The sequence below is a fragment of the Hemitrygon akajei genome, chromosome 2, assembly GCF_048418815.1.
Source record: "Hemitrygon akajei chromosome 2, sHemAka1.3, whole genome shotgun sequence".
Classification (NCBI taxonomy): domain Eukaryota; kingdom Metazoa; phylum Chordata; class Chondrichthyes; order Myliobatiformes; family Dasyatidae; genus Hemitrygon; species Hemitrygon akajei.
In genome coordinates, this window is record NC_133125.1 from 197,202,765 (window position 1) to 197,226,773 (window position 24,009).

Here is a 24,009-nt window from a genome sequence, read left to right on the forward strand (position 1 = left end):
AGAAAATAGCCAGGATTCATTTTGTTAATTTGAGACACTATCCCGGTTAATTGTGACAGTAAACTGTTGCTGAACAGTTTCTAACTAGTGTCAGTCATGTGCACTTGTGTGACAGTGTACATTACGGAGTGATTAGTTTTAAAATAGTGTCAGTTGTGTGTGCTTGTGTGATGTTATCTAACCAGAAACGAGAAAATCTGCAGATGCTGGAAATCCAAGCAACACACACAAAATGCTGGAGGAACTCAGCAGGTCAGGTAGCAGCTATGATGAAAAAGTACAGGTCCCAATTTACCCAAATAGACTGTTTGTGGTGACATGTGTGTATTGGTCCTAATAGACTGTCACGGTGACATATGTACTGGTCCCAATGAACCCGAATAGACTGTCATGGTGACGTGTGTACTGGTCCCAATGAACCCGAATAGACTGTCACGGTGACGTGTGTACTGGTCCCAATGAACCCGAATAGACTGTCACGGTGACATATGTACTGGTCCCAATGAACCCGAATAGACTGTCACGGTGACGTGTGTACTGGTCCCAATCAATGGACCCGAATAAACTGTCACGGTGACGTGTGTACTGGTCCCAATGAACCCGAATAGACTGTCCGTGATGACATATATGTGCTGTGATAATAAGTTTACTTTGAACCTTGAACTTTGCCCCAGGACAAGAGTGTTTGGCTCTCCCTGATCGATGTCCTGAGGAAAAAGGACAACCTGCCCGTGGTGGCCTTCACCTTCTCCCGCAACCGGTGCGACGAGAACGCCAACATGCTGACCACCGTTGACCTGACCAGCGCTGTTGAGAAGAGTGAGATCCACGTCTTCTTCCAGAAGTGCATCTCTCGGCTGAAGGGCACCGACCGTGAGCTGCCCCAGGTACAGCTGGTGGGAAAATACCAGAGCTGCAAGGGTCCGTGCCCGAGGTACAGCTGGTGGGAAAATTCCAGAGCTGCAAGGGTCCGTGCCCCAGGTACAGTCTGGGACCCGTCAGCTGATGGGATGATACCAGAGCTGCAAGGGTCCGTGCCCCAGGTACAGTCTGGGACCCGTCAGCTGATGGGAAAATACCAGAGCTGCAAGGGTCCGTGCCCCAGGTACAGTCTGGGACCCCGTCAGCTGATGGGACGATACCAGAGCTGCAGGGGTCCGTGCCCCAGGTACAGTCTGGGACCCGTCAGCTGATGGGACGATACCAGAGCTGCAAGGGTCCGTGCCCCAGGTACAGCTGGTGGGAAAATTCCAGAGCTGCAAGGGTCCGTGCCCCAGGTACAGCTGATGGGACGATACCGGAGCTGCAAGGGTCCGTGCCCCAGGTACAGTCTGGGACCCGTCAGCTGATGGGACGATTCCAGAGCTGCAGGGGTCCGTGCCCCAGGTACAGTCTGGGACCCGTCAGCTGATGGGACGATACCAGAGCTGCAAGGGTCCGTGCCCCAGGTACAGCTGGTGGGAAAATTCCAGAGCTGCAAGGGTCCGTGCCCCAGGTACAGCTGATGGGACGATACCGGAGCTGCAAGGGTCCGTGCCCCAGGTACAGTCTGGGACCCGTCAGCTGATGGGACGATACCAGAGCTGCAAGTGTCCATGCCCCAGGTACAGTCTGGGACCCGTCAGCTGATGGGACGATACCAGAGCTGCAAGGGTCCGTGCCCCAGGTACAGCTGATGGGACGATTCCAGAGCTGCAAGGGTCCGTGTCCCAGGTACAGTCTGGGACTCCGTCAGCTGATGGGACGATACCGGAGCTGCAAGGGTCCATGCCCCAGGTACAGTCTGGGATCCGTCAGCTGATGGGACGATACCAGAGCTGCAAGGGTCCGTGCCCCAGGTACAGTCTGGGACCCGTCAGCTGATGGGACGATTCCAGAGCTGCAAGGGTCCATGCCCCAGGTACAGTCTGGGATCCGTCAGCTGATGGGACGATACCAAAGCTGCAAGGGTCCGTGCCCCAGGTACAGTCTGGGATCCGTCAGCTGATGGGACGATACCAGAGCTGCAAGGGTCCGTGTCCCAGGTACAGCTGATGGGAAAATACCAGAGCTGCAAGGGTCCGTGTCCCAGGTACAGCTGATGGGAAAATACCAGAGCTGCAAGGGTCCGTGCCCCAGGTACAGCTGATGGGACGATACCAGAGCAGCAAGGGTCCGTGTCCCAGGTACAGTCTGGGACTCCGTCAGCTGATGGGACGATACCAGAGCTGCAAGGGTCCGTGCCCCAGGTACAGTCCAGAACCCGTCAGCTGATGGGACGATACCAGAGCTGCAGGGGTCCGTGCCCCAGGTACAGCTGATGGGACGATTCCAGAGCTGCAAGGGTCCGTGCCCCAGGTACAGTCCAGAACCCGTCAGCTGATGGGACGATACCAGAGCTGCAGGGGTCCGTGCCCCAGGTACAGTCTGGGACTCCGTCAGCTGATGGGACGATACCAGAGCTGCAAGGGTCCGTGCCCCAGGTACAGCTGATGGGACGATTCCAGAGCTGCAAGGGTCCGTGCCCCAGGTACAGTCTGGGACTCCGTCAGCTGATGGGACGATACCAGAGCTGCAAGGGTCCGTGCCCCAGGTACAGCTGATGGGACGATACCAGAGCTGCAAGGGTCCGTGCCCCAGGTACAGTCTGGGACCCGTCAGCTGGTGGGACGATACCAGAGCTGCAAGGGTCCGTGTCCCAGGTACAGCTGGTGGGACGATACCAGAGCTGCAAGGGTCCGTGCCCCAGGTACAGCTGATGGGAAGATACCAGAGCTGCAAGGGTCCGTGTCCCAGGTACAGCTGATGGGACGATACCAGAGCTGCAAGGGTCCGTGTCCCAGGTACAGCTGGTGGGACGATACCAGAGCTGCAAGGGTCCGTGCCCCAGGTACAGTCTGGTGGGACGATACCAGAGCTGCAAGGGTCCGTGTCCCAGGTACAGTCTGGGACCCGTCAGCTGGTGGGACGATACCAGAGCTGCAAGGGTCCGTGTCCCAGGTACAGTCTGGTGGGACGATACCAGAGCTGCAGGGGTCCGTGTCCCAGGTACAGTCTGGGACCCGTCAGCTGATGGGACGATACCAGAGCTGCAAGGGTCCGTGCCCCAGGTACAGCTGATGGGACGATACCAGAGCTGCAGGGGTCCGTGCCCCAGGTACAGCTGGTGGGACGATACCAGAGCTGCAAGGGTCCGTGCCCCAGGTACAGTCTGGGACCCCGTCAGCTGATGGGACGATACCAGAGCTGCAAGGGTCCGTGCCCCAGGTACAGCTGATGGGACGATACCAGAGCTGCAAGGGTCTGTGCCCCAGGTACAGCTGATGGGACGATACCAGAGCTGCAAGGGTCCGTGCCCCAGGTACAGCTGATGGGACGATACCAGAGCTGCAGGGGTCCGTGCCCCAGGTACAGCTGGTGGGACGATACCAGAGCTGCAAGGGTCCGTGCCCCAGGTACAGTCTGGGACCCCGTCAGCTGATGGGACGATACCAGAGCTGCAAGGGTCTGTGCCCCAGGTACAGTCTGGGACCCGTCAGCTGATGGGACGATTCCAGAGCTGCAAGGGTCCGTGCCCCAGGTACAGCTGGTGGGACGATACCAGAGCTGCAAGGGTCCGTGCCCCAGGTACAGTCTGGGACCCGTCAGCTGATGGGACGATACCAGAGCTGCAAGGGTCCGTGCCCCAGGTACAGCTGATGGGACGATACCAGAGCTGCAAGGGTCCGTGCCCCAGGTACAGCTGATGGGACAATACCAGAGCTGCAAGGGTCCGTGCCCCAGGTACAGTCTGGGACCCCGTCAGCTGATGGGACGATACCAGAGCTGCAAGGGTCCATGCCCCAGGTACAGTCTGGGACCCCGTCAGCTGATGGGACGATTCCAGAGCTGCAAGGGTCCGTGCCCCAGGTACAGCTGGTGGGACGATACCAGAGCTGCAAGGGTCTGTGCCCCAGGTACAGTCTGGGACCCGTCAGCTGATGGGACGATACCAGAGCTGCAAGGGTCCGTGCCCCAGGTACAGCTGATGGGACGATACCAGAGCTGCAAGGGTCCGTGTCCCAGGTACAGCTGATGGGACAATACCAGAGCTGCAAGGGTCCGTGCCCCAGGTACAGTCTGGGACCCCGTCAGCTGATGGGACGATACCAGAGCTGCAAGGGTCCATGCCCCAGGTACAGTCTGGGACCCCGTCAGCTGATGGGACGATACCAGAGCTGCAAGGGTCCGTGCCCCAGGTACAGTCCAGAACCCCGCGGTTGGTGGGACGATACCAGAGCTGCAAGGGTCCGTGTCCCAGGTACAGTCTGGGACCCCATCAGCTGGTGGGACGATACCAGAGCTGCAAGGGTCCATGCCCCAGGTACAGTCTGGGACTCCGTCAGGTGATGGGACAATACCAGAGCTGCAAGGGTCCGTGTCCCAGGTACAGTCCAGAACCCCGCAGTTGGTGGGACAGTCCCAGTGGCTTTCTCCGCGTCTGTGGTGGTCCGTGCCTCAGGTACAGTCCGGGACCCCGCCAGCAGGTGGGAGGGCCCCACATTTGTGGGTCTGGTCGGAGGGTTTTGTACTTCCCACACTGAACAGATGGGTTGGAGCCTAACTGCTGTGAGGATTTGGGGTCAGGGTCCCTGCGGTGAGTGGGTGGGTGATTGGGGTCGCCACTATGGCTGGGTGGGTAGTGTTTGGAAGCCGGGGTGTCTGGGTTGCTGGATATTGGGGGATCAGTAAGAGGATAAGGGTCCCCAAAATGTCTGCATTAGTACTTATTAGGGGATGAGAATCCCCACAGAGTGTCGGACCATGGTTGCTCGGGGATCACACTGTACCTGATGGTCTCATTCGGGGGAGGAGGTGTGGTAGGGACTCTGTGTGAGTGCATCGAGGGCTGGTGGCTGAACTTTCAAAGTGTCCAATGTGGACAGAAGCACTTCCTCCAGACACTGCGCACTGCTCACCCCTCTCTCTCATTCTACCTCCTCCCGGGCAGGTACTGCGGATGGTTCAGTACTCACCCCTCTCTCTCCCTCTCCCTCCTCCCGGGCAGGTACTGTGGACGGTTCAGTACTCACCCCTCTCTCTCTCTCCCTCCTCCCGGGCAGGTACTGCGGACGGTTCAGTACTCACCCCTCTCTCTCCCTCTCCCTCCTCCCGGGCAGGTACTGCGGATGGTTCAGTACTCACCCCTCTCTCTCACTCTCCCTCCTCCCGGGCAGGTACTGCGGACGGTTCAGTACTCCCCCCTCTCTCTCCCTCTCGCTCCTCCCGGGCAGGTACTGCGGACGGTTCAGTACTCACCCCCTCTCTCTCACTCTCCCTCCTCCCGGGCAGGTACTGTGGATGGTTCAGTACTCACCCCTCTCTCACTCTCCCTCCTCCCGGGCAGGTACTGTGGATGGTTCAGTACTCACCCCTCTCTCACTCTCCCTCCTCCCGGGCAGGTACTGTGGATGGTTCAGTACTCACCCCTCTCTCACTCTCCCTCCTCCCGGGCAGGTACTGCGGACGGTTCAGTACTCACCCCTCTCTCTCACTCTCCCTCCTCCCGGGCAGGTACTGCGGATGGTTCAGTACTCACCCCTCTCTCTCTCTCCCTCCTCCCGGGCAGGTACTGCGAATGGTTCAGTACTCACCTCTCTCTCACTCTCCCTCCTCCCGGGCAGGTACTGCGGATGGTTCAGTACTCACCCCTCTCTCTCACTCTCCCTCCTCCCGGGCAGGTACTGCGGATGGTTCAGTACTCACCTCTCTCTCACTCTCCCTCCTCCCGGGCAGGTACTGCGGATGGTTCAGTACTCACCCCCTCTCTCTCACTCTCCCTCCTCCCGGGCAGGTACTGCGGATGGTTCAGTACTCACCCCTCTCTCTCTCCCTCCTCCCGGGCAGGCACTGCGGATGGTTCAGTACTCACCCCTCTCTCTCCCTCTCCCTCCTCCCGGGCAGGTACTGCGGATGGTTCAGTACTCACCCCTCTCTCCCTCTCCCTCCTCCCGGGCAGGTACTGCGGATGGTTCAGCTGCTGAAGCGAGGTATTGGTGTCCATCACAGTGGCATCCTGCCTATCCTGAAGGAAGTGATTGAGATGTTGTTCGCCCGAGGCCTGGTCAAGGTGAGTCCCGCTCCATCAGAGCCGGTGCTCAGGGCGAAGTATCGATCCTAGTTTATAATGTGTCTGGGAATTGGTTTATTCCAGTTTGAGTTCAAGCTTTCTTATTTTACACCCACACATGAATAGAGCTAAATGAAACAACGTTCCTCTGTGGCCAAGGTACAAATCACAGAACCAGCAGCACACCACACACATAGGTAATGATTTCAGAAAGAGTCACAAAGAAGAAAATCCGAGGAGAGCGTACTATTGTCACATGATACAGTGAGAAGCATGTTTTACACTCTGTTCATTAGGAGATTCCATTTCATACTCAGCCCTGAAGCGTCCGGACAGCTCTTTATTAACTACAGCTCGGCATTCAATACCGTCATCCCCTTAAAACAGATCGATAAGCTTCAAACCCTTGGCCTCAATTCCTCCTTTTCCTAATTCAGTTCAGATTGGCAACAACATCTCCTCCACAATCTCCATCAGCACAGGTGGACCACAGGGTTGTGTGCCTGGTCCCCTCCCCTGCTCCACTCGCTTTACACCTATGGCTATGTGGCTCAGCACAGCCCCAATGCCATATTCAGGTTTGCTGATGATACCACTGTTGTAGGCCAAATTAAAGGTGGTGACGAATCAGCATATTAGAGGACGATTGAAAATCTAGCTGAGTGGTGCCACGACGACAATCTTTTACGCAATGTCAGTAAGATTAAGGAGCTGATTATAGACTTCAGGAGGAGGAAAGCAGAGGTCCTTGAGCCAGTCCTCGTCGGGGGATCAGAGTGGAGAGAGTCAGCAACTTTAAATTCTGTGATGTTCTCATTTCTGAGGACCAGGCCTAGGCCCAGCGTGTCAGTGCAATTATGAAGAAAGTGCGGCAGCACCTGTACTTAGGAATTTGCAGAGACTTGGCATGAGAAACTTCCATAGATGCGTGGTGGAGAGCATGTTGTCTGGCTGCATGGGAGCACCAATACCGTTAAAGCCTACAGAAAGTAGTGGACACAGCCCAGTCCATCACAGGTAAAGGCCCTCCCACCATTGAGCACGTCTACATGAAATGCTCTTGCAGGAAAGCAGCATCCGTCATCAGGGTCCCCCACCACCCAGGCCATGCTCTCGTCTCACTGCTGTCATCAGGCAGGAGGTACAGGAGCCTCAGGACCCATACCACCAGGTTCAGGAACAGTTATTACCCCTCAACCAGCAGGAACCACCACCCAGGCCATGCTCTCGTCTCACTGCTGCCACCATCAGGCAGGAGGCACAGGAGCCTCAGGACTCACACCACCAGGTTCAGGAACAGTTATTACCCCTCAACCAGCAGGAACCCCTCACCACCCAGGCCATGCTCTCGTCTCACTGCTGCCACCATCAGGCAGGAGGTACAGGAGCCTCAGGACCCACATCACCAGGTTCAGGAACAGTTATTACCCCTCAACCAGCAGGGTCCCCCACCACCCAGGCCATGCTCTTGTCTCACTGCTGCCACCATCAGGCAGGAGGTACAAGAGCCTCAGGACTCACACCACCAGGTTCAGGAACAGTTACTACCCTTCAACCAGCAGGCTCTTGAACCAGAGAGGATAACTTCACTGGCCCCATCACTGAACTGATTCCATAATCTTCAGGATCATTTTGAAAGAAAATTACAGCTCATGTTCTCAATATTTATTTATTTAATTTGCAGTTTGTCTTTTGCACATTGCCAGTCTTTGTAGTTTTTTAAATTGATTCTACTGTATTCTTTAATTTCTTGTGAATGCCTGCAAGAAAGTGACTCGGGGTGACATGTACGTACTGTGATAATACATTTCCTTGGAGTGTTGCACGTTGCTCACGACTACCTTTCTGCCACAGATCCTGTTTGCAACAGAGACCTTTGCCATGGGGGTGAACATGCCGGCCAGGACCGTGGTTTTCGACAGCATCCGCAAGCACGATGGCACGAACTTCCGCGACCTGATGCCAGGTAACGGTGCCTGACTGGGGGCGGGTGGTCGTTGCTTTACTGCCCGCAAAATTCATGCTGGACCAGCAATTTTATCACCCTCTTCTAAAGGTCACGCCTCAGCGTCCTTCGTTGTAGTGAGATTGATCCCAGCCCATCCCATCTCTTACGATTAAAGGCCTCCCTCCATTTCAGGGCACGTCCTGGCACTCTCTCCATTTATGCCAGTTCCTTGCCGTTACTCCAGATCTGATGCCCAACAGAAACAAACACGATATAGAACACAATAATTTGAAAACAAAACATTAAGTATAAATGCAAACTTGAGCTTGTATGTCCAAAAGATGACACTAGGCACAGCAATGTCTGTACAGATGGTGTCTGACAGGGAACAATAAAGTAGTGTGTGCTTGAGCGTGCGTGGGTATGGTGTGTGTGCTCGTGTGTGCGTATGGTGTGTGTGCTCGTGCGTGCGTACGTATGGTGTGTGTGCTCGTGCGTGCGTACGTATGGTGTGTGTGCTCGTGCGTGCGTATGGTGTGTGTGCTCGTGCGTGCGTACGTATGGTGTGTGTGCTCGTGCGTACGTATGGTGTGTGTGCTCGTGCATGTGTATGATGTGTGTGCTCGTGCGTGCGTATGGTGTGTGTGCTCGTGCGTGCGTATGGTGTGTGTGCTCGTGCGTGCGTATGTATGGTGTGTGCATTTTCTCTCTCTCTCTCTCACTACTTTGGATGTATGTATTGCATCTGGGCCCCAGAGGAACCGTATCCAGGAATGGTCTGAATGGTAATTAAACTTGATTTGATCCTGACGAGCTGCATCACTGCATGGTACGGGAACTTCTCTGCGGCAGACAGAAAGGCTCTACGGTGGGCAGTCAAAACTGCCCAACGTATCAGCGGCACCATCCGACTGACCATCCAGGACGTGTATACAGAAAGGCCGGTATCATCATGAAGGATCCCACCAGACTGTTCGTCCCACTCCCATCAACGAGGATGCTAAGCGGCACCCACACCAGGACCACCAGACTCAAGCAGTAAGGCTGAGCAACACTAACCAACCCCTCCACATCCCCAACTCCGGCCTTGCCTGCCTGACAGGCCTGTTGGCCGGCCCACCCACTGGCCCCGTCCGCCGGCTCGGCCCTCCCTGGCCTCAGAAAGTAGAGGTATCAGTGAGCTTTCCTGACTCTGTGGAATATGATCTGGGACCATGAGAGGTTGTGCTAGATGTGCACTCTCGGTATGAAACCGCTTACGGCTGTCACTGCCGTGCTGCTGGTGTAAAATGGGGCGGTGTGAGTTCTCCTGAAGTCGATAACCATATCCTTTATTTTGCTGACTGTGAGGAAGAGGTTGTTTGCCGGGCGCCGGGCCTGTCTCATCGTTGTTGGTGATGGGCCCTACCACGGTTGTGTCGCCAGTGAACTGACAGTGTGTGTGTTTGGCTGTGCAGTCGTGTGTGAGCAGAGTGTACAGCAGTGGGCTCACCCCTGCTGAGGATGATGGGGAGGGATCCCGACTGTCTGAGGTCTGTTGGTTAGAAAGTCCAACAGATTGCACAGTGGTGTATTTAGATAGAGTTGGTGCAGGAGATGGTTGAGTTTAACATTCTCTGTCTGCACCGTGCGTGATGCTGCTTAGCCCTGAAGTGTTGACCCATTTATCCATGCCTGTCCCCACAAAGCCAGCGAGCTCCAGACCGTTCCTTTCTTTCAGTGAGTCCGGACAGCAGCTACCTCTACCCAGTGTTCTCCCGGACACTGACCTCTCTGCTGTGGGAAAGGCAAATCCAACGAGAGGCCTAGAATATGAAAGCAAAGATGTATTGCTGAGGCTTCATAAGGCATTGGTCGGACTGCACGGAGTATTGTGAGCAGTTTTGGGCCCCTTGTCTAAGAAAGAATGTGCTGGTACAGGAGAGGGACCAGAGGAGCTTCAGGAATAGAGCATTACAGCGCAGTACAGGCCCTTCGGCCCACAAAGTTGTGCCAACAATTGAACCTGCTCTAAGATCAATCTAACTCTTCCCTCTCATTTGACCCTCCATTTTTCTTTCATCCATGTGCCTATCTAAGAGTCTCTTAAATGTCCCTATTGTATACGCCTCTACCCCCACCCCTGGCAGCATGTTCCTTGCACCCTCCAGTCTGTCTGAGGAAGAAAACCCTACCTCTAAAATTCATGCTATACTTCCCTCCAGTCACTTAACGATGCCCTCTCATATTAGCCGTTTCTGCGCTGGGAAAAGGCGCTGGCTTCCAGCCTGTCTCTGCCTTTTCTTATCCTGTACACCTCTATCAAGTCACATCTCGCCCTCCTTCGATCCAAAGCCCTAGATTAGTCAACCTCTCCTCAAAAGACATGCTTCACGTATGTTAATGTATGAGGAGCATTTGATGGCTCTGGGCTTGTACTCACTGGAATGAGGCAGGATCTCATTGAAACTGATCAAATGTTGAAAGGCCTTGATAGAGTGGATGTGGAGAGGATGTTTCCTGTAGTGGGGGAGTCTAGGACCAGAGGACACAGATAGAGTGGATGTGGAGAGATGTTTCCTATAGTGGGGGAGTCTAGGACCAGAGGACACAGATAGAGTGGGTGTGGAGAGGATGTTTCCTATAGTGGGGGAGTCTAGGACCAGAGGACACAGATAGAGTGGGTGTGGAGAGGATGTTTCCTATAGTGGGGGAGTCTAGGACCAGAGGACACAGATAGAGTGGATGTGGAGAGGATGTTTCCTATAGTGGGGGAGTCTGGGACCAGAGGACACAGATAGAGTGAATGTGGAGAGGATGTTTCCTATAGTGGGGGAGTCTAGGACCAGAGGACACAGATAGAGTGGGTGTGGAGAGGATGTTTCCCATAGTGGGGGAGTCTAGGACCAGAAGACACCGATAGAGTGGATGTGGAGAGGATGTTTCCTATAGTGGGGGAGTCTAGGACCAGAGGACACAGATAGAGTGGATGTGGAGAGGATGTTTCCTATAGTGGGGGAGTCTAGGACCAGAGGACACCGATAGAGTGGATGTGGAGAGGACGTTTCCTATAGTGGGGAGTCTAGGACCAGAGGACGCAGATAGAGTGGATGTGGAGAGGATGTTTCCTATAGTGGGGGAGTCTAGGACCAGAGGACACAGATAGAGTGGATGTGGAGAGGATGTTTCCTATAGTGGGGGATTTTAGGACCAGAGGGTACAGATAGAGTGGGTGTGCAGAGGATGTTTCCTGTAATGGGTAGTCTAGGACCAGAGGGTGCAGAAGGATGTACTTTGGGGTAGTTATGAGAAGGAAACTCTTTAGCCAGATGGAGGTGAGTCTGTGGGATTCTTTGCCACAGACAGGCTGTGCAGGCCAAGTCATTGGGTACAATTAAAGAGGAAGTTGATGGATTCTAGGTTAATCAGGGTGTCAATGGTCACAGGGAGAATGGAGTAGAGTGGGATAATAAATCTGCTATGATTTAGAATGGCAGAACAGTCTCGATGGGCCCAGTGGCCTAATCTGTTCTTTTCTCTTATGAAAGCGACTCCTGCCTGCCTCTCTCATCCCAGTTGTGCCCCGTTCTGAATCTTGAATGTGTAAATCTCTCCTCAATCTCTGCCCAGAGAAGCTCATAAGGCACAGGAGCAGAATTAGGCCATTCAGCCTATCAAGTACTGCATCCCCTCGGGATCTGTATTTGAGGTCACCAGTTACCTCCATTAGGGCGTCGCGGTACAGCAGTCAGTACAACGTTTGGGACATTACGGAGATCATTTCTGCTGTCCTCTCTAAGCAAGCTTGTATGTCCTTTCATGTGCATGAAGGTTTCCTCCAGCTGCTCCCATTTCCTCCCACAGTCCAAAGTCATGCTGGTCAGTAGGTTAATTGTCCTGTGATTAGACAAGGGTTAAATAGTTGGGTTCCTGGGTCGGTGCAGCTCTGAGGTTCAGATGGTCCTGTCTCATGCAGTACAGTATCTGGAAATAAAATAACATGCCATCTCTCGACACACCCCCTGTTGTGCTTCCCTGCCCGCCCTGGCAGGAGGAGTAGCCCCTCCTCACTCGGCGCCTCTATACCCCTGTGCCCCGGTTCCCTGGCTGTGACCTGTGACCTTTCTGACCCCTGTGCCCCAGTTCCCTGGCTGTGACCTGTGACCTTTCTGCCCCCTGTGCCCTGGTTCCCTGGCTGTGACCTGTGACCTTTCTGCCCCCTGTGCCCCAGTTCCCTGGCTGTGACCTGTGACCTTTCTGCCCCCTGTGCCCTGGTTCCCTGGCTGTGACCTTTCTGCCCCCTGTGCCCCAGTTCCCTGGCTGTGACCTGTGACCTTTCTGCCCCCTGTGCCCTGGTTCCCTGGCTGTGACCTGTGACCTTTCTGCCCCCTGTGCCCCGGTTCCCTGGCTGTGACCTGTGACCTTTCTGCCCCCTGTGCCCCGGCTCCCTGGCTGTGACCTTTCTGCCCCCTGTGCCTCGGTTCCCTGGCTGTGACCTGTGACCTTTCTGCCCCCTGTGCCCCGGTTCCCTGGCTGTGACCTGTGACCTTTCCGTCCCCTGTGTCTGGTGCAGGAGAATACATCCAGATGGCGGGCAGAGCGGGGAGACGAGGGCTGGACACCACGGGGATGGTGATCATCCTCTGCAAGACTGGGGTTCATGAGATGGCCGACCTCCACAGGATGATGCTGGTGAGCGGGGCCCAACGACGGCGGGGAGAGAGATGTTGGGGAGGCGGGACGAGGCCTGGTGGGGGAGGTGGGGTCCAGGAGTCAGTCGGGGGAAGGGGCGTATGGAGAGAGTGGGAGGAGGGATTAGTAGGGTGACGGGGAGGGAGAGTGGACAGGGTGGCCTTGTTGAGAAGGGAGGCCGATGGTTGAGGGGGTTAGTTGGGAAGAGGAATGGATTGAAATAGACATACCAGACAGTGATAGAACAGTTAGGCCATTCCATCAGCGACACACACAAAATGCTGGAGGAGTCTAGATTCCGGAAGCATATGTGGAGAGGAATAAATGGTCAACGCTTCAGGCTGAGACCTTCAGGACTGGAAAGAAAGTAGGGGGGAGAATGCCAGAATAAATAAGTGGCAGGGAGGGCAGGATGAAGTGAGAAGTTGGGAGGTGACTGGTGGAAACAGTAAAGGGCAGAGAGGCCTTGGGAGAAAGGGAGGGAGGGAGGAGGGGTGCGAGGGGAGGTGAAGAGAAGAGGAAAGAGGCCAGATTCAGGAATTGAAGAAGCGGGACTGGGAGACCGTACTGGAAATTGGAGAAGTCGATGTTCAAACCACCAGGTTGGAGACTACCCAGACTATCAAAAGTGTGGAGGTATGAAGTGTTTGGTGACAAGCTGAGCCTCCTGAGGAGCTAAAGATGCTGCTTCTCTTTGCTTTCCTTACAGTCTGTGTGCTGGGCCCAGGACAGCTCATCTGATATCTGCACACTAACCACTTCCCCCACCTCCGCTTCCCGATGTAGAGTGGCACATGCTTGTCGACCATGAGACAGAGGAGCAGAGTTAGGCCATTCAGTCCATCATGGCTGATCTGGATCCCACTCAACCACATACACCCGCCTTCTTGCCATGTCCTTCGATGCCCTGACCAATCAGGAAACGATCTACCTTAAATATACCCACGGACTTGGCCTCCACCACAGTCTGTGGCAGAGCATCCCACAGATTCACTACTCTGGCTAAAAAAAGTCCTTCTTACCCCTTCTAAAGGATCACCCCTCAGATTTGAGGCTGTAGTCACTAGTTCTGGATACCCCCATAATAGGAAGCATCCTCTCCATGTCCACCCTATCTAGCTCTTTGAACACTTGGTATGTCTCAGTGAGATCCCCCCGAGTTCTTCTAAATTCCGGTGAGTACAGGCCCAAAGCTGCAAAATGCTGCTCATATGTTAACCCCATTCATTCCCGGAATCATCCTCGTAAACCTCCTCTGGACTCTCTCCAATGACAACCCATCCTATCTGAGATATGGGACTTAAAACTGTTGACAATACTCCGCGTGGCCTGACTAGTGTCTTATAAAGGCTCAGCATTACCTCCTTGCTTTTATATTCTATTCCCCTTGAAATAAATGCCGATGTTGCATTTGCCTTCTTTTTCACCACAGACTCAATCTGTAAATTAACCTTATATCATACATTTCCCAACAGTGTATTCTATCTGCCGATTTTCTTTTTTATTTAATTTTGCCCATTCTTCCAATTTGTCAAAGTCCTGCTGCAATCACATTGCTTCATCAGCATCATCTACCCCTCCACCTATCGTCGTATCATCGCAGACTTTCACAAAGCCGTCAACTCCATTATCCAAATCACTGACAAACAATGTGAAAAGTACTGACCCATGACGAACACCACTGATCACTGGCAGCCAACCAGTAAAGGCCCCTCGTTGCCTCCTGCTCCTCTCTCTCATGCCTCTGTAATTCCCTTTGTTCCATTGTGATACATCTGACTTGTGCTTCTCCCTCTCACACTGCAGTGTGAATTCAGTCATATTATGATCACTGCCTCCTAAAGGTCCTTTACATTAAGCTCCCGAATAAGATCTGGGCCATCATACAACACCCAGTCTAAGAAGCCCTTACCTGAGTAGGCTCAAGCACAAGCTGCTCTAAAAAGCCATCTCTTAGGCACTCAACAAATTCCGTCTCTTGTGATCTGACACCAATCTGATTTTCCCAGTCCCCCTGCATTTTGAAATCTCCCATTACAATTGTGTCATTACCCTTATTACATACCTTTTCCAGCTCCCTTTGCAATCTCAACCCCACACCTTGTGATTCCCATAATGTTTTTTTCACTTGCTCTTTCTTAACTCCACCCGCAAAGATTCCCTTCCCTGTGGACTGTCCCGCTCCCCCCACCCCTGACGCTGAGTGAGTTGTGGTTGTTGTGGCTCCACCCGACCAGATGCCCTGCTGACTCGCTGCCACCTGTGTTACAGGGGAAGCCAATGCTGCTGCAGTCGCAGTTCCGCCTGACCTACACCATGATCCTCAACCTGCTGCGGGTGGAGGCGCTCCGCGTCGAGGACGTGATGAAACGCAGCTTCTCTGAGTTCCACACCCGCAAGGATGCCAAGGTGGGTAGGAGCGCCCCCTCCCTCCGACCCGTCGCTCGCGTGAGGCGTCCCCTCCCTCCGACCCGTCGCTCGCGTGAGGCGTCCCCTCCCTCCGACCCGTCGCTCGCGTGAGGCGTCCCCTCCCTCCGACCCGTCGCTCGCGTGATGCGACTCCTCCCTCCGACCCGTCGCTCGCGTGAGGCGTCCCCTCCCTCCGACCCGTCGCTCGCCGTGAGGTGCCCCCTCCCTCCGACCCGTCGCTCGCGTGATGCGACCCCTCCCTCCGACCCGTCGCTCGCGTGAGGCGTCCCCTCCCTCCGACCCGTCGCTCGCGTGAGGCGACCCCTCCCTCCGACCCGTCGCTCGCGTGAGGCGACCCCTCCCTCCGACCCGTCGCTCGCGTGAGGCGTCCCCTCCCTCCGACCCGTCGCTCGCGTGATGCGACCCCACCCTCCGACCCGTCGCTCGCGTGAGGCGACCCCTCCCTCCGACCCGTCGCTCGCGTGAGGCGACCCCTCCCTCCGACCCGTCGCTCGCGTGAGGCGTCCCCTCCCTCCGACCCGTCGCTCGCGTGATGCGTCCCCTCCCTCCGACCCGTCGCTCGCGTGAGGCGACCCCTCCCTCCGACCCGTCGCTCGCGTGAGGCACCACTTCCCTCCGACCCGTCGCTCGCGTGAGGCGACCCCTCCCTCCGACCCGTCGCTCGCGTGAGGCGACCCCCTCCCTCCGACCCGTCGCTCGCGTGAGGCGTCCCCTCCCTCCGACCCGTCGCTCGCGTGATGCGACCCCACCCTCCGACCCGTCGCTCGCGTGAGGCGGCCCCTCCCTCCGACCCGTCGCTCGCGTGAGGCGACCCCTCCCTCCGACCCGTCGCTCGCGTGAGGCGTCCCCTCCCTCCGACCCGTCGCTCGCGTGATGCGTCCCCTCCCTCCGACCCGTCGCTCGCGTGAGGCGACCCCTCCCTCCGACCCGTTGCTCGCGTGAGGCACCACTTCCCTCCGACCCGTCGCTCGCGTGAGGCGACCCCTCCCTCCGACCCGTCGCTCGCGTGAGGCGACCCCTCCCTCCGACCCGTCGCTCGCGTGATGTGACTCCTCCCTCCGACCCGTCGCTCGCGTGAGGCGACCCCTCCCTCCGACCCGTCGCTCGCGTGAGGCGACCCCTCCCTCCGACCCGTCGCTCGCGTGATGCGACTCCTCCCTCCGACCCGTCGCTCGCGTGAGGCGACCCCTCCCTCCGACCCGTCGCTCGCGTGAGGCGACCCCTCCCTCCGACCTGTCGCTCGCGTGATGCGACTCCTCCCTCCGACCCGTCGCTCGCGTGAGGCGTCCCCTCCCTCCGACCCGTCGCTCGCGTGATGTGTTCCCTCCCTCCGACCCGTCGCTCGCGTGAGGCGACCCCTCCCTCCGACCCGTCGCTCGCGTGATGTGTCCCCTTGACTCGGTTATTTGCCTGTGTCTCTGGCTGTGTGTCAGAAGTCTGCTGTGTACAGGATAGGGTCCCTGCCTGTGTCTGTGTGCTGTGTCTGCTTGGGTCTGTGTGTACTCACGTCCAAATTTATGTATTATTTGCTTTCAGCTCTATCTGTGTATCACAGTCAAGTTCATTATCACTGGCTTGTTTATTTACTGATACTGCTGGACTTTGGGCCAACCACCCTGATTGTCTCGTGTCTAGGTTAGGGTTAATCTACAGTGACTAATTAACCTACCCTGTACGTCTTTGGGCTGTGGGAGGAAACTGGAGGACCCGCACGTTGCAGAGGGGGGCGGACAGCGACTCCTGAACTCCAAACTCTGTACCAGGGTCCTGCTACCATGGCACAAACGTTGCAAAATCTGTTGTTTCGCAGCAACAATATGGAGCAACTTCTTTAAAATTGCTATAATTTGTAAAATGAATAAATTGTGTCGTAGAGGCATAGAGCACAGAAACACCTCCTTCAGCCCATCTCGAACTGTCGTTCTGCCTAGTCCAGTCGCCCTGCAGCTGGACCACGGCTTTCCATACCCCTGCCAGCCACGTACCTATCCAAACTTAAAGATTGCAGTCTGTGTAAGTGGCAGCAAACACGATCCCCCCTCCCCCGGCATCGCACCCGTCACCGAGCGCTCGAGCGTGCAGCAAAGACACCAACTTGCAGTATCCCAAAGCCCACTTGTTCACCTGGTATTCAACGTACCGCAGGTTCTCTCTCTCTCCCTAATCAGGGAGAAAGGGGAGTCTCCGTTTCACAGCGAGTGGGGAGACATAACAAACAGCTCACTGGCTTACGATATTAAAAGACCGCTGCGTTGCTTTTTCCGAGCTCTTTGCCCAAAGATCTCGGGTCTCTCTGGGCCTTCAGCCAAAGATCTTCCAGCTCCCACGACACACCGGTCTGTCGGGACACCGATCTTCGATCCGCCTGTCTCCAGATCCCCGAGATTCTCGGCCTCCGAAGGCGAGCCGGACTCTCAGGCCGAGCCCTTGGCACGTCAGACAACGGCCGGTCATGAAATCCCGACAGCGGGTCCCATTCCCGCAAAGAACTGAAGTCAGCGTGTAACTCCAGGTCAGGGCCCTGAAAGGGAAAAGCAGAGATATTAAAGAAGGAAATGGAGCTGTTTCCGAAGATGCAAGCAAAGGAGTCGCCGTTTAGCACCATCTTGACTAAGCTGTGCCCTCCATTCCACACTCTCACCAAGCTCCCCTGAAACGTTTCACCTTTCACCCTTAACCCATGATCTCGAATTCTAGTCTCACCCAACCTCAGTGGAAAAAGCCTGCTTGCATTCACCCCCTCTATACCCCTCATATGAACATAAGACATAGGAGAAGAATTAGGCCATTTGGCCCATCGAGCCTGCTCCACTATTTCGTCATGGCTGATCCAATTATCCTCTCAGCCCCAATCTCCTGCCTTCTCCCCACATCCCTTCATGCCCTGACCAATCAACAACCTGTCAACCTCTGCCTTAAATATACATAAAGACTCGGCCTCCACAGCTGCATGTGGCAAAGAATTCCACAGATTCACCACTCCCTGGCTAAAGAAATTCCTCCTCATCTCTGTCCTAAAGGGCCACCCTTCTATTCTGAGGCTATGTCCTCTGGTCCTAGACTCCCCATTATAGGAAACACCCTCCCCACATCCACTCTATCTGTGTCCTCTGGTCCTAGACTCCCCACTATAGGAAACATCCTCTCCACATCCACTCTATCTGTGTCCTCTGGTCCCAGACTCCCCACTATAGGAAACATACTCTCCACATCCACTCTATCTGTGTCCTCTGGTCTTAGACTCTCCCACCGTAGGAAACATCCTCTCTACATCCACTCTGTCTGTGTCCTCTGGTCTTAGACTCTCCCACCGTAGGAAACATCCTCTCCACATCCACTCTTATCTGTGTCCTCTGGTCTTAGACTCTCCCACCGTAGGAAACATCCTCTCTACATCCACTCTATCTGTGTCCTCTGGTCCCAGACTCCCCACTATAGGAAACATACTCTCCACATCCACTCTGTCTGTGTCCTCTGGTCCTAGACTCCCCCACTATAGGAAACATCCTCTTCACATCCACTCTATCTGTGTCCTCTGGTCCCAGACTCCCCACTATAGGAAACATCCTCTCCACATCCACTCTGTGTCCTCTGGCCCTAGACTCCCCCACTATAGGAAACATCCTCTCCACATCCACTCTATCAGTGTCCTCTGGTCCCAGACTCCCCCACTATGGGAAACATCCTCTCCACATCCACTCTATCTGTGTCCTCTGGTCCTAGACTCCCCCACTATAGGAAACATCCTCTCCACATCCACTCTATCTGTGTCCTCTGGTCCCAGACTCCCCACTATAGGAAACATCCTCTCAACATCCACTCTATCAAGGCCTGTATTCTGTATACCTCTATCAAATTTCCCCTCATTCTCCTACATTCCGGGGAATAAAGTCCTGACCTATTCAACCTTTCCCTATAACCCAGGTCCTGTCATCACCCGTGTAAATGATCTGCAGTTGACGTCTCTCCTGTAGGTGCATGACCAGGATGTTGTGAAATTTGTTATTTCACAGCAGCCATACACTGCAATGACACAGAAGTTTGTGTAAATTGCAAAATAAGTAAATATTGGAAAAAATAGGCATTGTGAAGTTATTATTCATGGGTTTTGGAATATTCAGAAATCTGACGGAGGGGAAGAAGCTGTTCCTGAATCTTTCAGTGTGTGTCTGCAGGCTCCTGTACCCCCTCCCTCTATAAAGAGAATAGGGATGTCCTGGGTGCGTTTTCTGTACTTGTACTTGGCTGCGCACAAGAATATCTTTCTGCTCTGGTTTGAGTGTGTCAGTGTGTGTGTATCTAGAATTGGGACTGAATTTCACCCTGTGATATTTGTGTAAGCTTGGGTATAGCTGAGACAAATCTGTTTGTGTTCAAGTTCAAGTTTAATTGTCATTCAACCATACTCATGAACACAGCCATCTGAACAACGTTCCTCTGGGGACAGCACACAGCACACATAACCCATATAATTACAGAGCAGAAAACATCGTCACACACAGCACACATAACCCATATAATTACAGAGCAGAAAACATCATCACACACAGCACACGTAACCCATATAATTACAGAGCAGAAAACAGTCTCACACAGCACACATAACCCACGTAATTACAGAGCAGAAAACATCGTCACACACAGCACACATAACCCATATAATTACAGAGCAGAAAATATCGTCACACACAGCACACATAACCCATATAATTACAGAGCAGAAAACATCGTCACACACAGCACACATAACCCATATAATTACAGAGCAGAAAATATCGTCACACACAGCACACGTAACCCATATAATTACAGAGCAGAAAACATCATCACACACAGCACACATAACCCATGTAATTACAGAGCAGAAAACATCATCACACACAGCACACATAACCCATATAATTACAGAGCAGAAAACATCATCACACACAGCACACATAACCCATATAATTACAGAGCAGAAAACATCGTCACACACAGCACACATAACCCATATAATTACAGAGCAGAAAACATCGTCACGCACAGCACACATAACCCATGTAATTACAGAGCAGAAAACATCGTCACACTCAGCACACATAACCCATATAATTACAGAGCAGAAAACATCGTCACACACAGCACACATAACCCATGTAATTACAGAGCAGAAAACATCATCACACACAGCACACATAACCCATGTAATTACAGAGCAGAAAACATCGTCACACACAGCACACGTAACCCATATAATTACAGAGCAGAAAATATCGTCACACACAGCACACGTAACCCATATAATTACAGAGCAGAAAACATCGTCACACACAGCACACATAACCCACGTAATTTTAGAGCAGAAAACATCGTCACACACAGCACACATAACCCATATAATTACAGAGCAGAAAACGTCATCACACACAGCACACATAACCCATATAATTACAGACAGAAAACGTCGTCACACACAGCACACATAACCCATGTAATTACAGAGCAGAAAACATCGTCACACACAGCACACATAACCCATATAATTACAGAGCAGAAAACGTCGTCACACACAGCACACATAACCCATGTAATTACAGAGCAGAAAACATCGTCACACACAGCACACATAACCCATGTAATTACAGAGCAGAAAACATCATCACACACAGCACACATAACCCATATAATTACAGAGCAGAAAACGTCGTCACACACAGCACACGTAACCCATATAATTACAGAACAGAAAACATCGTCACACACAGCACACATAACCCATGTAATTACAGAGCAGAAAACATCGTCACACACAGCACACATAACCCATGTAATTACAGAGCAGAAAACATCATCACACACAGCACACATAACCCATATAATTACAGAGCAGAAAACAGTCTCACACAGCACACATAACCCATATAATTACAGAGCAGAAAACAGTCTCACACAGCATACTTAACCCATATAATTACAGAGCAGAAAACGTCGTCACACACAGCATACGTAACCCATATAATTACAGAGTAGAAAACATCGTCACATACAGCACACATAACCCATATAATTACAGAGCAGAAAACGGTCTCACACAGCACACATAATCATGGTAGCAAAAACATACGTGAGATGTGGGAGAATAGGACCAATCAAGTGTGACAGTAGAAAAGTGTGTATGGAACCGGAGGAAATGGCGGAGGTACTTAATGAATACTTTGTGATGACACAAAGGTTGGGGTTGTTGTGGATAGTGTGGAGGCTGTCAGAGGTTACAACTGGACATTGACAGGATGCATAACTGGGCTGAGAAATGGCGGGTGGAGTTCAAGCCAAGTAAATGTGAGATGGTTCATTTTGGTAGGTCAGATATGATGGCAGAATATAGTATTAATCCTAAGACTTGGCAGTGGGGAAGATCAGAGGGATCTTGGGGTCCGAGTCCATAGGATGCTCAAAGCTGCTACACAGCTTGACTCTGGTTAAGAGGGGATACGGTGCATTGGCCTTCATCAATTGTGGGATTGAGGTTAGGAGCCAAGAGGTAATGTTGCAGCGATATAGGACCCTGGTCAGACCCCACTTGGAGTACTGTGCTCAGTTCTGGTCGCCTCACTACAGGAAGGATGTGGAAACCATAGAAAGGGCGCAGAGGAGATTTACCAGGATGTTGCCTGGATTGGGGAGAATGCCTTAAGAGATTAGGTTGAATGAACTTGGCCTTTTCTCCTTGGAGTGACGGATGATGAGAAGTATACAAGATAACGAACGGCATTGATCCTGTGGATAGTCAGAGGCTTTTTCCCAGGGCTGAAATGGCTAGCACGAGGGGGCATAGTTTTAAGGTGCTTGGAAGTAGGTACAGAGGAGATGTCAGGGGTAAGTTTTTTACGCAGAGAGTCGTGAGTGAGTGGAATGGGCTGCTGGTGTTGGGAGCGGAAACGATATGGTCTTTTAAGAGACTCCTGGATGGCTACATGGAGCTTAGAAAAATAGAAGGCTATGGGTAAAGCCTAGGTAGTTCCAAGGTTGGGACATGTTCGGCTCAGCATTGTGGGATGAAGCGCCTGTACTGTGCTGTAGGCTTTCTATGTTTCTATACAGTTTCACACAGCACATATAACCCATAAAATTACAGAGCAGAAGACATAGTCACACATAACATACGTAACCCATATAGTTATGGAAGCAGAAAACACAGTCACAAGAACAGTCCAAGTGGCCTGTCGATGGCGCCTGGGTCGTTGGCCTGGAGCCGCGTTTCTGCGAGAACAATGCATCACCTGCTAGTGCAGCAACGGATGAATGCAGTTCAGCTTGCCTTCCGCCGAGCAAGCACCGCTGGGACGGGCCAACTCCCCCAACCCGGGGTTCAACGTGAGCAAATGTGAGGCGGATTTTGGGAAATTAAACCAGGGCAGGACATGCTCAGTGAATGGTGGGGTGCTGTAGAGCAAAGAGACACTGATACAAAGACAGTTCACTGACGGGAACACAGGTAGACAGGGTGGGGAAGAAGGCGTTTGGCACGTTGGCCTTCAGCAGACAGAGCATTGAGCACAGTAGTGGGTAGGCATGTTGTCGAGACCATAAAGTGTCACCCCACTACTGGAAGAATGACGTTAATCTGGAAAGGATGCAGTAAACATTCAGAGAGATTGATAGATTTTATTTCAACGTGAAAACACGGAGAAATGTGTCATTGGATTTATGAGCCTTCGCAATCCCAGGATTGTGCCGGGGACAGTCTGTGCCAACATAGCATGCCACAGCTCACTAACCCTAACCGGCATGTCTTTGGACTGTGAGAGGAAACTGGAGCACCCAGAGGTCAGGGAGAATGTACTAACTCCTTACGGACAGTGGCAGGAAATGAACCCAGGTTACTGGTGCTGTGAGGCGTTATGCTATCCACGCCACCCTGCTTGGGTGGCCCATGAGGGTATTACCCCGGCTGGGACTCCAGGGTTTGAGCTGTGAAGAGAGGTTACAGGTGGAATCGTTTACCTTGCAGATATACGAGCAGCGGGTCCAAGACCTGACCAAGAAGCTGGCCAACGTGGACGTGGAGTGTGTTGGGCAGCTGAGTGACCTAGAGCACTACTACATCACCGTACGGGAGCTCCTGTACACGCGGACCTCTCTGCAGGTACACCTCGGCACCGCTCCCTCGGGTATTCCAGACCCAGTGTGGCGCCAAACGATCGTGAATGAAGGGTCTTGGCAACGGCGCCTGCGAGTGTCACCACACTTCCATAAATACCGCGCACAGCTTCGGACTGTGGGAGGAAACCCGCGTGACCGCGGGGAGAACCTACAGACTTGTTACTGACATTGGCGGGAATTGAGCTCAGACCAAAGCGTTGCGCTAACCTCTGCACTACCGCGTCGCCCTGCAGAGTTAGTAGAAACTCCCCCGCCGTCCCCCGGTTTCTAGTACTCACCTACACACTGGCGGCTCCTTGCATCGGCCGATTCACCAGCAGCCGGGGCACATTTGGGTGGTAGGCAGAAACCGGGTGAAGCCCACGCATTCACTGGTTGAACCTGCAAACTCCACGCGGTGTCGGGAATGATGGAGTTACTGGAGCCGTGCTTCTGATGGGGTGGTTTTCTGTGACGATCTGCACCCCATTACTTTGCAGAAGAAAGTGATGGAGTCGACGAGTGGGGTGAAGGCTTTGTCTGCCGGGCGAGTGGTGGTGGTTAAAAATCAGCAGCACAGGAATGCGCTGGGAGTGATCCTGCAGGTAGGAGTGAGGGGATGGGATATCCGTCTGTCTACGTGTGTGTGTGAACCCACCGCTTTAACCTCAGCCCAATCGCAGGACAATTTACAATGAGTAGCCAGTTTAGGTGTTTCCACAGATTAGATGGGCTGTTTCTGTGTTGT

General features: G+C 53.5%; 1 protein-coding gene across 1 annotated transcript in view; it reads left to right on the plus strand.

The window, feature by feature from the left end:
- Positions 1-24,009, plus strand: part of skic2 (SKI2 subunit of superkiller complex) — a 110,382-nt gene that overhangs the window by 68,811 nt on the left and 17,562 nt on the right. The window contains exons 16-22 of the mRNA XM_073034813.1: positions 675-887; positions 5,978-6,088; positions 7,943-8,054; positions 12,589-12,707; positions 14,979-15,116; positions 23,131-23,265; positions 23,762-23,866. Coding sequence (XP_072890914.1) covers positions 675-887; positions 5,978-6,088; positions 7,943-8,054; positions 12,589-12,707; positions 14,979-15,116; positions 23,131-23,265; positions 23,762-23,866 — 933 coding nt within the window. The remainder of the gene's footprint in view (positions 1-674; positions 888-5,977; positions 6,089-7,942; positions 8,055-12,588; positions 12,708-14,978; positions 15,117-23,130; positions 23,266-23,761; positions 23,867-24,009) is intronic.